General features: G+C 40.8%; 1 protein-coding gene across 1 annotated transcript in view; it reads right to left on the minus strand.

Annotated features, from left to right (window-relative positions):
• Positions 1 to 1,852: 1,852 nt before the first annotated feature.
• ASB3 (ankyrin repeat and SOCS box containing 3) overlaps positions 1,853 to 16,041 on the minus strand; it is a 60,371-nt gene continuing 46,182 nt past the window's right edge. The window contains exon 10 of the mRNA XM_049784803.1: positions 1,853 to 2,298. Coding sequence (XP_049640760.1) covers positions 2,093 to 2,298 — 206 coding nt within the window. The 3' untranslated portion in view covers positions 1,853 to 2,092. The remainder of the gene's footprint in view (positions 2,299 to 16,041) is intronic.

Consider the following 16,041-nt stretch of genomic DNA (forward strand, 5'->3'; position numbering starts at 1 on the left):
ACTTGGTGAAGCTCAGGGGTTACTCCTGACTATGTACTCAGAAATCATCCTGGCTAGGGGGACCATATGGGACGCCGGGGATTGAACCCAGGTCCATCTTGGGCAGCCTCATGCAAGACAAACACCCTAGCATTGTGCTATAGCCCCGCCCCTCCCAGATTATTTTTAAAATGAAGAACTCAAGACCTACGAGATAGAGCAGCAGCTGGGGCACCAGCCAAGCACAAGGAGACTAATTCTATCCATGCCGCCCTATATGGGCTTCTGAGAACTTCCAGGTTCTCCTGGCTCTGTGATCCCTGAGCACTGAACCAGGAAGAAAAAAATTGAACAAAGCCAGGTATGACCCCAAACAAAGAAAACAACTGAAAGATAATCTCTGAAGAGTTTTTATTACATATTTGAATATAAAAAATAACAAATACATTTTCACCTCATTAAATAAAAACAAAGGAAAAAAATTTTATGTTGCAAGTTAAAGTTCCGAGTTAGAAAAGACAAAGATTAAGACATTTTAAAAAATATTATATATATATATTACTGAAATTTATTAAATTAAAATTTCTACCAGTTTCCCATATGACATTTCTAATTTCTGTATTTACTTCTACCCGTGTACTCACATTCCTACTCTATCTCCACACTGCAGGCCACAACTGTGACTCTCATCTGAATTATCTCTTAGCTCTGCTTCCATCATTTGTTCTGCCTTCACCTGTCTTGGTCTTTGGCCTTGGTCAAAGGAAAGGCCCATCACAGAGGAGAGGCTGACCTCCACTATACTGAAGCACAGGATCCCACAGAATAAAAAGTTTGCTGTCTTTGAGCCCTATGTTTATGTCTATTCTAATAATTCTGTTTTCTAATTTTCAGGGCTTGACTCTTGCCTCAGATCTCAATGGCTCCTCTGGTTTGTACTTTTTGGCTCTAGATACAGATCAAGCAGCTTAAAAACCAATGAGATAAGTAGTATCCTTTTAACTTAGGATACAGAAGTGTAAAACTGATGGACTATGTGATAACCTACGTAGATAATATGAAGGAAAAACACTATCTTATTAATACTACTAGCAATATGCCCTGTCTTCTGATTATATTCTAAGTGTGAAATACTTATCCCAATACTGAGCTAATTTTTTTTTAAACTGAGCATATCCTTGAATTCAGATGTTTTTTTACCTTTGTGCATTAGCAATTCTTATTTGGGGGGGGGGGGATTGGGGCCCACACCCAGCCACACTCAGGGTTCATTCCTGGCAAGTTTGGGGAACCACATGGAATACAGGGGATCGAATCCAGGTCAGCCTCATGAGAGGCAAATGCTCTCTCTGCTGTGCTTATTGCTCCAGCCCCAGCAATGAATTCTTGCTTAAAAAATGGAAAAATAGGGGCAGAGAGATAGCATGGAGGTAGGGCATCTGCCTTACATGCAGAAAGACAGTAGTTCGAATCCCGGCATCCCATATGGTCTCCCAAGCCTGCCAGGAGAAATTTCTGAGCATAGAGCCAGGAGTAACTCCCGAGCGCTGCCAGGTATGACCCCCCAAAACAAAACAAACAAACAAAAAATAGGATAATGATTTATTTTCATATAAAAAACAAATGGTGAGTTCACCTGTGAAAAAACATAGAATAAAATTCTTAATAAAGTGACTAATTTAATATATGAGAATAAAATATAAAAAACCATACTCATTTACAAATATGATAGTCAACCACAAATAAAAGAGAAATCTATTCTTTCCCACTTTTGTGTGTACTTCCAATGAAGCTTATGTAAGCATTCCATACATAAGCATGGATTCAGAGGTGGAAGAAATATGCTAAATTTACCTCTAGAGAAAGCTGAAAACAGTTTAGTAAAAAGGTATTATAACATAAAATGCCCTACGCATGAAACAGCAATAAAGTAGTCTAAGTGAGGTCTACATGTTTTTTTGAGGGGCCGGGAAGTTGTAAACATTCATATTAAATTAACACCCGCAAACCTAACCTACCACTCCTCCAATCAAAACCCTTTTATTGGTGACTATAAAATCAGAAATGTGGTCCTCTATGGCTCATGGTCTTGGTGTTATTCTCAGAAACTATGTTAAGTAGCTTCACCAATCTCCCCATCTTGAAGAAATGCTGGTTCTGGAATCTCGTTCCTTCTCAGGACCTCTGAATAGAGCAAATACTGGTGTAGGCTTCTCGGAAGCGGCAACAGAGAAACAAATGTATCAGATCGGAGATGCTCGGGCTTTAGACAGGAGCGAATTTCCAAACGACAAAGGTGGCTCAGGGATGGAATAGAGGCTGGAAAAATGAAACCAGGAAAATGAAAACTTTTAAAATAGCAAAATGCAACAGCACATTAAGATAAACAGTGAGCCAGGAATAGTCCCTGAGCACTGCTGAGCATGGCCCCCAAGCCAAATAATAATAATAATAAGCACCTACAACATACAGAGCATTACCATTGCCTTCATAACTGTATTTTAAATTGTATCCTTTTCTCTGAATTTAAGAACAATTATTTTCCCTTCTTAACTACAGATAAAGCCAGCTGTAGGGGTGGCAAGAATGAGAGCAGGTACACCCTAGTTTTTCCAAGGTTCAAGTAGTACCAATGTCAAGTCAATGTCCAACATAATAAAGGCTCTTACTGAGCTCAGAAATGACCATTGGTGCTAGTGGTATTGGGTTGGGACAAATACACACAAAAGTTTCAAAAATAGCACAGCTGACTTTTGATAAGCACATGGCTCAGCTCAGAAGGAGAAAACACATGCTGCCAATCTAGAGAATGGCCTGTGTGTCCAATCATGGAAGTCTGGGCAAGGGGCCAAAATGGAGGACATGGGTTCCAGTCTTGGTTACAGGAAGTCTGGCTGATATTCAATTGGAGTTTCACCTGTATTTTATTTAGTCAAATCTCCTCATTTCTGCATATTCTTGTTAAGACACTTAAGTGCAACCCCAAAGGGAAGATAGGAAGGTAAGAAGCCAGGGAGGCTGCCTGCTGGCTGGGGCAAATGGATCCTTATTTGTGTCTCCAGCTTTAGATTTGGCAGATACAAAGATACACAAACTCTCTGGACTCCCTGAAAGCACTTCCCACTTCCCTTATGTCCCCAGGCTAGCTGCTTCCCCTCCCCAGTGCCTCACACACTGCCATGGGCCCACCCTCAGGGCCAACTGCACAGTCTGCTATAGTGATGTGTGTGGAAGCTTAATTATCTGTAGTCAAGCCAATCTGGAGTAGTGCACATGCGGTACTGGAAGCTAAATTTCTGGCATTTGTCAACAGCCTCATTAATAACACCATTGATACAAGACACATTATTAAAGTTCAAGTCTCAAATTCTATCAACTATGATAAGCCCCAAACAGTGCTCTAGCCCTTCTAAATGACTGAAACTATCATGTCTCAGGAGATTTATGTATTTAATAAGAAAGGAAAGTGTATGATTACTTCAGTTCTTAGTTCCAATTGTATTGCATTACTTTGGTTTTTTTTTTTTCCTTGCCATCTCCACAGATGAGATCTACAGGTAAGAACTGGATTCATGGGAACTGAGGGAGTCTTTCATCTGTAGATTATTGATATAGGCAATATGCCCATCAGTGCCATCTTCATTTAAGATGCCAGTGAATAAAAGGGATTTTATAATCGTATACGTGACACTTCAAAGCATGCGAGATTCTTATGAAAGCTTTAGTGATGCACAGACTTTCCAGATGTGCTGTTGCCAGGCTGACAAAGGAGCTGGTCATGCCTTGAATTGATAATATGACACGCCTAGAAGCTGCATGTCAAACATCTCCTCACAAAAACCTCTGAAAACCAGATTTTAATTGGCTGAATCTCTCCTTGAATTAGTGTTAACAGGCTAAAAATATTTAGTCACACATTTTTATTTGTAAAAATCACTTTATTTAAACACTGGTTTACATGGTTGTTCATAATATAGTTGATTTTATTTTCAGTTACAAAGCTGTTCGTGACTGAGTTTCAGTCATACAGTATCCAACACCCTTCACCAGTGCACATTTCCTAGCACCAATGTCCCCAGTTTCCTTCCTGCCCTACCTGTATCTGTGGCAAACATTTTTCTTCTCTCTCTCTCTCTCTCTCTCCCTCTCTCTCCTCTCTTCTCTCTCTCCTTTCTCTCTTCTCTCTCCTTTCTCCTTTCTCTCTTCTCTCTTTTTCACTCTCTCACTCCCTTTAGATACCATCATTTGTAATACTGTTACTGAGGGGTATTGTGCCTATCACTTTCCCTCCTTTCAGCACCCAGTTCTTGTCCAGAGTCTCATTGTCACAGTGGTCCTTTCTCTGCCCTAACTGCACTCCCCTGCTATTAATTCACCTTTCTAACCTAAATCATCTTCAATTTAGTATATTAAACTAAGCTTATCTCTAGATCTGTTAACAAGTAAGCTACATTTATTTTCACTTATCCTTGGTTTACTCTACTACAGAATTTCAGGGGTATAGTTTTAACACCGTGATGGGCTATAAGGTGTGTTAGTCCAATCAAGTGTGAGCACTGGTGATGTGAGTCCGTCAGCATATGAATAATCCCCATATGTACATATATGGCACTCAGAGCACCCATCACAAAAGCCCCCACAAAAAACACTCTATTCATTTTTCCCTCCCCTCCCTTTTCTCCTTCCAACGATTATCATTTTCAGAGCCTAGGACTTGGTTCTGTGCAAACAAGCAATCGTTTTTAACTCCTATCTAGAATTTTGTAATTTTGTTCATTTCATTCCAAGGACTGACAAAAGAATCCAAACAAAATACCACATATTATATGAAATATTACTAAAACCCAAGGCAGACACAGTGACCAAAATAAACCTGTTTTTGGCACCAGGGCTTAAACTGAAGTCCTCGCACGTGCAAAGCAAGTGCTGTCCTACCTGGCCCCTCCTGGATGAACCTTAAATTGCTGAACCTTGACTTGCTCATGGAGTACTCCTGGCTCTGCACTCAGGGATCACTCCTGACAACTCAGGGGGCCATACCAAGAACTAAACTCAGGTTGGTTTTGTGCAAGGCAAGTACTCCGCCCATTGTACTATCTCAATGGACCTCAATTTCATACTTCTTAATCTGTAATTCAAACTAATACCAAAATTACTATTTCATGGAACCAGTATTTATATGTACAACATACAAATCCACTCTATAGATTTGGTTCTTATCCTTTGGTTCTTAGTCTTTTTTTGTTTTGTTTTTGTTTGGGGGCCACACCCAGTGGCACTAAGGGGTTCCTCCTGGCTCTGTGCTCAGAAATTACTCCTGGCAATACTCAGGGGTCTAAGTGGGATACTTCGGAACAAACAAGATTGCTGCATGCAAGGCAAAACAAACGCCTTCTCTGCAGTGCTATCACTCTGGCCCCAGGTTCATCAGCTTTCTTTTTTGTTTTTGTTTTGTTTTTGGGTCACACCCGGCAGTGCTCAGGGGTTACTCCTGGCTCTACACTCAGAAATTGCTCCTGGCAAGCTTGGGGGACCATATGGGATGCCGGGGTTCGAACCACTGTCCTTCTGCATGCAAGGCAAACCGCCTTACCTCCATGCTATCTCTTCGGCCCTCATCATCTTTCTTAATATACTTGTATACCCGCTCTCTTCCACTGATCACAATGAAAATCCTTATACAAAATACAAAACAACGCGGCCAAAGAGATAGTACATTAGTTAAAATATTTGCTCTGCATGTAGCAAAACTATGTTCAATCCACATAGGCTCTTCCTGCTAACAGCACCAGTACTACCAGGGACAGTTTCTGAACACAGAATCAGGACTCAGTCCTGAACACAGTTGAGTATGGCTCTAAAACAAAACACATGCAATCGAAAAATGAGACAACCACATAAGGACTCTGAAAAGTAATTAACAGGCAGCCTACAAGAGGAAATGAGAATGTGAAGAATAGACAGATAAGCCCAATGAGTGGAATGGGAGGAAAAGTCAAGCAATAAGAATTGTGCTGGGCTGAAGAACCAGTTAACTAGTTGTGAGATTCTGAGCAAGTCGAATATTCCGACCTTCAGTTCTTCAAAAATAGAAAAAAAAGGGGGGGGCAGAGACAATAGCACAGTGGGTAGGGTGTTTACCTTGCATGCAGCTGACTCAGGTTTAATCCTCAGCATCACACAGGGGCCCCTGAACCTGCCAGGAGTAACCCCTGAATGCCACCAGGTGTGGCCAAAAAAAAAAAAAGAAAAGAGAGAGAGAATGGGGACATGAATGTACTAACACTAAAAGGTATTGATCTTCAAGGAGGCCCAGAGACAGGACAGTAACTAGGGTACTTGCCTTGCACCCAGAGGACCTGGGTTCAAGTCCCAGAACCTTCTGTGACCCCTGAGCCCAACAGGACTGATCTCTGGTCACAGAGCCAGGAATAAGCCCTGAACACAGTCAGGTGAGGCCCCAAACAAACAAAACAGGTACCGATAGAAGGTTCAAGTTAGAACACATTTAAAAATCACTTTAACTGCAGCCATCGCTCCTGCTGACTCATTCTATACATCCCCTTTACTCCCACCTGTCCTTAATGTGGACTGTTGCTTACTACTGGATTCAGCTACAGAGGGATCCCCAACTTGAGGATTCTACCTGATCCCTGACTATTATAAACCATTTCTCAGACTCCACAAGACCAAGGTTCAGGATGAAAATGTGTCCCAAATCTTATCTCCCCCTCAGACTATCTAAAAAAACTTAATGGGGATATCTATATTTTCTTTGTATGTTTCTATAGACACATTTCCTTAATAGTTATAACTCTTAGTGATTATTTCCATATGTAGAGGTACCTTCCCAACCCTCAGCTTTTATTTGCTTGTTCTGATTCTACTTAGTAGGAAATTATAGTAGAAAAGTCTTGTTTGGGATAAGACCTCAAGTCAAAACTAGGGCACAGAGACTATATAGCATGTTATTTTTACCCACAAATGCACCAATAATATAATATGACATCATTCGTTTTTCACATAGGCACACTAAAATGGAAAAATCTTATGTATAGAAAAAAGTTCTTTTCCTTTTTTTTTGGGGGGGTCACACCTGGCAGTGCTCAGGAGTTACTCCTGGCTCCAAGCTCAGAAATCGTTCCTGGCAGGCTTGCGGGACCATATGGGATGTCGGGATTCAAACCAATGACCTTCTGCTTGAAAGGCAAATGCCTTACCTCCATGCTATTTCTCCAGCCCCCAAAAAGTTCTTTTCTAATAGGAATAAGGACCCATAATTTTTTTAATGCACGGCCGCTTTCCAACCTGGACATTTCTCATGGGGACTTGACTTAGAGCTCAACTGATCAGACATTGAACTTCCAACCCCCAACCCAGAATCCCAACCTTAGAATTGGCAGTTCCCTGCACCATCACCAGGAACCAAACTCCCCCCAGGGGTGGCCCTAATATCACTCTGGCATCAACTTGCTCCAGGGTAGGTTAATATGGCACATTAACAACTAGGAAACAGCAACAACTTGATTTAAGGGCAAGGGCAAAGTGATGTAGGTTGACATCACCACCTAACAGAGAGATGAAATCAGAAGATCCTCTATCCAAGGCTCTGTGCAAAAACCAAGATCTCTAATTACAGAAGACTGACTACAACAACCACCAGCAGAACTGTTCCTGGGTCCATACGATTTTATCCTAAGTTTTGCCCTATAATCTGTGCAAAAACCAAGATCTCTAGTTACAGAAGACTGACTTTGACAACCATGACCACACAGAACCTTTCCTGGGGTTTGACAACTAAGATGCCCAGAGCCTGTATGCTTCAAGGGTAGAGACACCCTGTATCTCTTAGGCCAAGGAAATTTCGTTGTTTTTTTGTTTGTTTGTTTTGGTTTTTGGGCCACACCCGGCAGTGCTCAGGGGTTACTCCTGGCTGTCTGCTCAGAAATAGCTCCTGGCAGGCATGGGGGACCATATGGGACACCGGGATTCGAACCAACCACCTTAGGTCCTGAATCGGCTGCTTGCAAGGTAAACACTGCTGTGCTATCTCTCTGGGCCCAGGAATTTCCTTTCTAATTTCCCTATCATTTACATGCCTATGTGGGAAAAAAAAGCCACATCTGCACCCCCCCCTTTTTTTCTTTTTTCTTCTTTTAATTTTACTTATAGCTTCTAGATAGGGGCTCCTGCCTTTTTTTTTTTTAACAGACCACAGAAGATTAATCATCTTGTTCTACTCATATTTCTATGTCCTTCTACAAATTGAAAAATAAAGGAAAAAAAAAAAGTGGATGGGACCCAGGGGCCAAACAGTCTCAGGAGCATTGAGTGGAAATAAAATATGTGCAGACCTAAAATACCCAAACCAAAGTTAACAACAATAGAATCAAGAGACCCAAACTATAACAAGATATACACAAAATGGACCAGTTACACTAGCAGTCCAGAGGGGAGGTATGGGATGCATTCTGGGAACAATGGTGGAGGAAGGTCAACACTGGAGGTGGGAATGGCTCTAATTTACTTTCACTATGTACCTGAAACACAACTGTGAAAGTCTTGTAATTCACATTGGTTTCAATAAAAAGATTTTTAAAAATAAATACGCTTTAAATATAATATAGGGGGCTGGAGAGATAGCGCGAAAATAGGGCATTTGCCTTTCATGCAGAAGGTCATTGGTTCAAATCATGGCATCCCATATGGTCCCCGAGCCTGCCAGGAGTGATTTCTGAGCATGGAGCCAGGAGTAACCCCTGAGCACTGCTGGGTGTGACCCAAAAAACAAAATAAATAAATAAATAAATAAATAAATAAATAAATAAATAAATAAATAAATAAATAAATAAATAAATACATACATACATACATACATACATACAAATATAGGTGGCCGGAGTGATAGCTCAGTGGTAGGGTGTTTGCCTTGCATACAGCTGACCCAGGGTAGACTTCGGTTCGATCCTGGGCATCCAATATGGTCCTTCAAGTCAGGAGCGACTTCTGAGCGCATAGCCAGGAGTAACCCCTGAGCATCAATGGGTGTGGCCCACCACCCAAATAAATAAATAAATATAGGTGAATACATTAAGGATAGGATGAGGCAACCCTGGCTAGATTCCTTGGCACACCCTCTGTTCCCTAGATATCCACAATGAGTGATCCCCAGAGGGCAAAGTCAGGATTCAGCCTTGAGCACTGTTGATGTGACCCCAAAATTAAAATAAGGACACATTTTAAAAATAGCATGTTTCTGATGGCTTTGTTTTGGTTTGGGTCAGCTACCACGGCGAAAACAGTTAAAATTAGTTCAATAAAATTGATTTGCAGCACTATTTATCATAGCAAGACTCTGGAAATAGCCAAGATACCCTTCAACAGATGAATGGCTAAAGAAACTGTGGTATATATACACAATGGAATATTATGCAGCTGTCAGGAGAGATGAAGTCATGAAATTTTCCTATACATGGATGTACATGGAATCTATTATGCTGAGTGAAATAAGTCAGAGAGAGAGAGAGATGCAGAATGGTCTCATTTATGGGTTTTAAGAAAAATGAAAGATATTCTTGCAATAATAATTTTCAGACACAAAAGAGAGGGCTGGAAGTTACAGCCCACCTCATGAAGCTCACCACAAACAGAGATGGGTTTAGTTAGAGAAATAACTACATTGTGAACTATCCTAACAATGAGAATATATGAGGGAAATAGAAAGCCTGTCTAGAGTACAGGTGAGGGTAGGGTGGGGAGGAGGGAGATTTGGGACATTGGAGATGGGAATGTTGCACTGGTGATGGGTGGTGTTCTTTACATTGCTGAAACCTAAACACAATCATGTATGTAATCAAGTTGTTTAAATAAAATATATATATAATGTAAAAAAAATAGCATGTTTCCCAGGTATCATCTTATCTAATGATCTCTGCAATGTTTTGAATACACAATCAGTGAAAAGCTTCTGAAGATCGAATTCAGTGTGTATATATTTACTTATATATACACATTATATTTATTCTGTTAAACATTACCTGCACCATGAAACACGTACGATTAAGAGAATAAGTTAAATACTTCCTGTATTTGTCAGATATAAAAATTTTTATTTTATAAAATATTTAGTCAAAGTAACTGACTAAAATATGTATAAAATATAATCAAAAATTAAGTAAAAATAAAAACAGGGAGTAGGGTGTTTGGCTTGCACAAAGCTGACCTGGGATCTACCTGGGTTTGATCTCCGCATCTCTTATGATCCCCCGAGTCTGTCAGGAGCAATATCTGAGTGCAGACCCAGGAGTAACCAACCCCTGAATGCCTCCAAGTGTGGCCCAAAACCCCCCAAAAATAATAAAATAAAATAAAACCAAAACTGATCTGTTTAGTAGGAAACTCTAGTAGATAAATCTCTCTTGGGATCTGAGTTCAGGTTAGAATCAGGTTAAACAATAGAGATTGTTTAACTTATTATTTTAACCCCATATGCACCAGTGGTATTGTTCATGTGGCATCGTTCCTTTTTGCATAGGCACATTAACATAGGGAAATCTTACATACAGAAAGAAGTTCTTATCTAATAGGGATAGGAACTTATAAATTTTATAGTACAAGTGTGCCTTTCACCCTGAACATTTGTCATAGTGACTCGACTTAGGCCTCAGCTGATCGAGCATTGACCGTCCAACCCCAAATCTTGGATCGCATCATTGAAAATGGCATGGTTTTCTGCACCAGAAATAAAACTTCCAGTTAGAGAGGCCCTAATGCCACCTTAGCACCGATTTGTTCGAAGGACCATCTAGGAAACAGCAACAACTTACTTTCAGGGCAAGTTTCCCTGCCTCACCACCTAACAGTGAGATGAATTCAGAAGATGCTCCATGACAGGATCTGTACAAAAACCAAGGTTTCTGATAACAGAAGCCTGACTATGACAACCGCAATTAAGTAGAACTTTTTCTGGGTCCATGAAAAAAGAACTCAAGGCTAGACAATTAGTGTACCTGTAACCTATAGTTAGTTTTATGACAGAATGCTTCATGGATCATGAATTACTTAGATCAGGGGTCCTCAAACTTTTTTAAACAGGGGGCCAGTTCACTGTCCCTCAGACCATTGGAGGGTCTGATTATAGTAAAAACAAAACTTATGAACGGATTCTTATGCACACTGCATATATCTTATTTTGCAATGAAGAAACAAAACAGATACAAATACAATATGTGGCCTACGGGCCATAGTTTGAGGACCACTGACTTAGGTAATGAATTACTTTGTGTTTTTTTTTAACCTCATATTTCTGCATTTTTCTAGAAATTCAGAAAAGAGGGAGTAAGACAGACAGACAGAAACACAGACTGGGGGCCAAGTGGTGTCAGGTGCATTGGCTGAAGAAAAATAAAATAAATAAAGGTCAGAACTAAATACCCAAGCCAAAGTCAACTACAATAGAATCAAGAGACCCAAACTACATAATAATCGGGACTGGAGAGATAGCATGGAGGTAAGGTGCTTACTTTTCATGCAGAAGGTCATCAGTTTGAATCCCGGCATCCCATATGGTCTCCCATGACTGCAATTTCTGAGCATGGAGTCTGGAGTATCCCCTGAGCATTGCCGGGTGTGACCCAAAAACCACACACACACACACACACACACACACACACACACACACACACACACACACACACACACACACACAAAACCTACATAATAATCTAAACTTAAAATGAACCTGTTATGAGCCGGAGTGGTGGCGCGGAGTGGTAAGGAGTCTCCCTTGCCGATGCTAGCCTAGGATAAACCATAGTTTGATCTCCCGGGGTCCCCCAAGCCAGAAGCAATTTCCGAGTGCATAGTCAGGAATAACCCCTGAGCGTCACTGGGTGTTGCCAAAAAACAAAACAAAACAAAACCAAAAGAACCTATTACACTGGTAGGCCAGGAGGCTAAGGGAAGAGGTATGAGATGCACGCTGAGAATTTTGGTGGAGGGAGGTCAACACTGGTTCACTGTCACCGTGCTTGAAATCCAACTATGAAGGACTTATAATTCACAATGGTCTCAATAAAAACGTCAGATAAAATAAAATCAAATCAAAAGAAATTTTCAGCAAAAAGAGCTATCAATAAATAAGAATTAAAAAAATATATATACAGCTTTGTGATTAAAGTGGTGGTTTCTAAGAGGTGCAAATATAAAACACATAATCAAAAAAGTATTAAAGCTACAAAGAGTGAGAAAAAATGTTACCTGCTATATATTTCTGATGAAAAAAATTTAAAATAAGGGTCAAAGTGACAGCACAGTGATAGAGCATTTTCCTTGCCCACAGCTGACCTAGGTTTGATCCCCGGCATCCCAATGGTCCCATGAACCCACCAGGAGTGATTCTTGAGCACAGAGCCAGGAGTAAGCCTTAAGCATAACCTAGTGTGGCCCAAATACCCAGAGACAACAGAGACAAAAGTCAGGAGGTCCAGCCCAGGGTAGAAAATTCACCACAAAGAGTGGTGAGTATAGCTAGAGTAGTGAAGCTTCTATTGGCACAATCATAGTTGGAACTGATCACTCTGGACAAGAACTAGGTGCTGAAAGGGGAGAAACTAAACAACAATGTACCCCTTCATTAATAATAGTGCAAACCACAGGGAGGGAGGGAGAGAGAGAGAAAGAGAGAGAGAGAGAGAAAGAGAGAGAGAAAAAGAGAGAGAGAGAGAAAAAGAGAGAGAGAGAGATAGAGAGAGAAATGTGCCTACCCTAGAGCAAGGCAGGAATGGGGATGGGAGGGAAATGGGAGACATTGTTGACAGTGACAGGAAGGGTGCACTGGTGAAGGATGGTGTATATTGTATGACTTAAATAAAGCAATTAAAAATGCTAAGCTAAATAAAAACCTAGAGGAAAATCCTGATTCAATAATTAATATAGTAATATTTTTAATTTGTATACTTTTGAGGCATGTCACTTAGGGAAGAAAAAGGATTAGAAAGAATTTGATCCAAGTATAAGGCATCTCTAGGATTTAACAAAGACTTAGGACAAAAACAAAAAAATCTTTCCCAAGGGATGGAGACTTATATACCTAAAGGGATGAGGAATAGAAATGATTTGGATGCTTACTAATGGGTATGTGTGCAGTGTGTGATGTGGTGTGGTATGGTGTGGTGTGGTGTGGCGTGGCGTGGCGTGGCGTGGTGTGGTGTGGTGTGTGTGTGTGTGGTGTGTGTAGTGTGGTGTGTGTGTGTGTATGTGTGTAGACTTGTATACCTAAAGAAATGAGGAATGGAAATGATCTAGATGCTTACTAATGGGTGTGTGTGTGTGTGTGTGTGTGTGTGTGTGTGTGTGTGTGTGTGTGTGTGAAAATCTTTCCCAAAGGATGGAGATTTGTATATCTAATGTGTGTGTGTGTGCGTGAGAGAGAGAGAGAGAGAGAGAGAGAGAGAGAGAGAGAGAGAGAGAGAAAGAAAATCTTTCCCGAAGGATGGAGACTTGTATACCTAAAGGGGTGAGGAATAGAAATGATCTAGATGCTTACTAATGGGTGTGTATGTGATCACAGTCATATGACTGGTAAAACAAGGCAATATTGGAGAAAGTGGTGGTATAAAATAAGAATGCTATACATTGGGCCCAGAGAGATAGCACAGCGGTGTTTGCCTTGCAAGCAGCCGATCCAGAACCAAAGGTGGTTGGCTCGAATCCCAGTGTCCCATATGGTCCCCCGTGCCTGCCAGGAGCTATTTCTGAGCAGACAGCCAGGAGTAACCCCTGAGCACCGCCGGGTGTGGCCCAAAAACCAAAAACAAACAAACAAACAAAAAAAAAGAACGCTATACATTAGAGAGTGGTCAGGGGCACATGCAAACACAAGGACCCCAGTAATGCATGGCACCCCAGATGGCTATCTGAGCACTACCACGGGATGGCCCTGCTCGCCCAGCAACAGTGCTAAGCCTAGTGTCACCAATAACAGCTCTTGGTCCCTGAGCATGGCTCGGGAGGCTCCAAATCCCAAATGCCGGCCAAGCTTCTGTGCAACCCAAGACAGGCCTGCACTCTAGAAAGACTCATCAACTGATCAGAGGTACATATCTTTTCCTCCCATACTTGTTCAAATCCAGCTTTCCAATGATACCTGTTATCAACAGGAGAACCGTTAGAGAGCAAACAGAACTAGAACGAGCAAACACTTCTATGAGTAGTTTGCTATACAAACAAGTAAAAGGGCCTTCCCAGGCCAGGATGAAAGAGACTTTTTAAAGTCTGGACAACATGAGAAGCAATACAAACTATTTCTCAGCCTCAGCATAGCTAGTGTGTGGGATCAGATGACACTGTGGTGTGTGGTTATGCCCCTGGCCCTTTGAAGGTGTCAGCATCCCTACCAGTTCTGACCATCAAAAAGGTTAGGAGGCACTGCTAGAATATCTCGGGGCCAGAAGGGGGCAGTGCCATCCCAGTTGAGGACCTCTGCTCTCAGTGAAAGAAATAACAAAATAGCTGCCAGGGAGAATGTGCTGTCTTGGTGAAAAGCCCTGGCAAGCCTCCTCATCTCTTGAATCAGGAGATATGAGAAACAGCAGGATGTGTAGGGGAAGACGACAAGTTTGAATTTCAGTCTGTCCAATTGTGGGAGACACTCAGCAAAGACCTCCAGAAGGCAGCTGCGTATCTGGACCTGAACCCTAGAGGAGAGGCCTGAGCTAGGAAAACAGACCAGAAAAGCATTAGCTATGCTAAAGCCGCCAAGAAAGGCATTTGCAAATCTTCAGCCATAATAAAATCCTCTTAAGAGATGATGATGATTATCCTATACAAGCTCTATCTAGTGCCTAATTAAACAAGAAGGCCTTGAAGGATTTAGTCTCATGCACAATTTCCACCTTCGTCTGGACAAACTTGCCATATGCCAAAGTCTTCCGAGGAAACTCACATTTCTCTACTGGTTGATGTGTTGCGGGAATTTCCCTGTTTGGCAGGTGTTCCCTCTTCTGACTTTTGTTCCCAAAACCATTGTCCCATATTCTCTGTGCTGAATAGATATTTGTTCTTTTCTACTGCAGACACATAATTAGTAAAAAACAGATGCAATTCCTCAATATTAAGAATGACATGCAAGTGAGTTTTCCGACAGTCTCATTACAAAAATTTGGCGCTGAAAGGCTCAGGCTTCAAGCAGATTACTTTTTTCTCTTCAACAGAAATTACTCCAACAGTCTGAATACACCTCAGTTCAAGAGCACATTCACTGAATGTTTCTGATTGAGCATATTTACTTAGATGTAATTTCCTCAGAAATTACAAGACACATTTCTTCATATGCAAAAGTATACTTGCCAAAAATCTATTCAACACGTCTTATGAAGTTATATTTTATGTAAAAGTAGCAATAAAGAATCTCTATAACTTGGGCCAGAAAGGTAGTATAGTGGATAGGATGCTTGCCTTGCACACGGCGGGCTCAGGTTGGAATCTTGGCAACCCATTAGGTTCCACAAACCCACTAGGAGTGAACCCTATGTACAGCCAAGACTAACCCTTGAGCACCACTGGGAGGAGACCAAAAAAAGAAAAAAAGAATTCCTAAAACTTATGGCACACAATTTGGTTAACAAACTATAGTTAAAATAAAAAATGAGTAAACAGAAATAGTTGTTTTTACTTTAAGTTTGTTTATGTAAATATGCTTCTACTATATTCACTGATTTTACAAGTTTCAAATTTTAATAAAAGATGAAAACTGAAAACTAATTATAAATCATTTAAAATACCAATAAATTCCTACTTTTCCTCCGCAGTTCACTTTTACAGTTAAAATCATACTAACACACTGACTTATATGCAATAAGGAAAGGCATAAAAATGGATAATATTATTTTTAAGAATAAGACATTAAAGTGAAAATATGTATCCATACATAGTCTAAAGAAAAAAAATGAAGCTTTATATTTGTGGTGGTGGGGTGTTAGACCACACCCGGTGATACCATGGGTTACTCTTGGACCTGCACTCAGGAATCACTCCTGGAAGTCTCAGAAGAACATGTGGGAT

This window comes from Suncus etruscus, chromosome 12, assembly GCF_024139225.1.
Source record: "Suncus etruscus isolate mSunEtr1 chromosome 12, mSunEtr1.pri.cur, whole genome shotgun sequence".
Lineage (NCBI taxonomy): Eukaryota > Metazoa > Chordata > Mammalia > Eulipotyphla > Soricidae > Suncus > Suncus etruscus.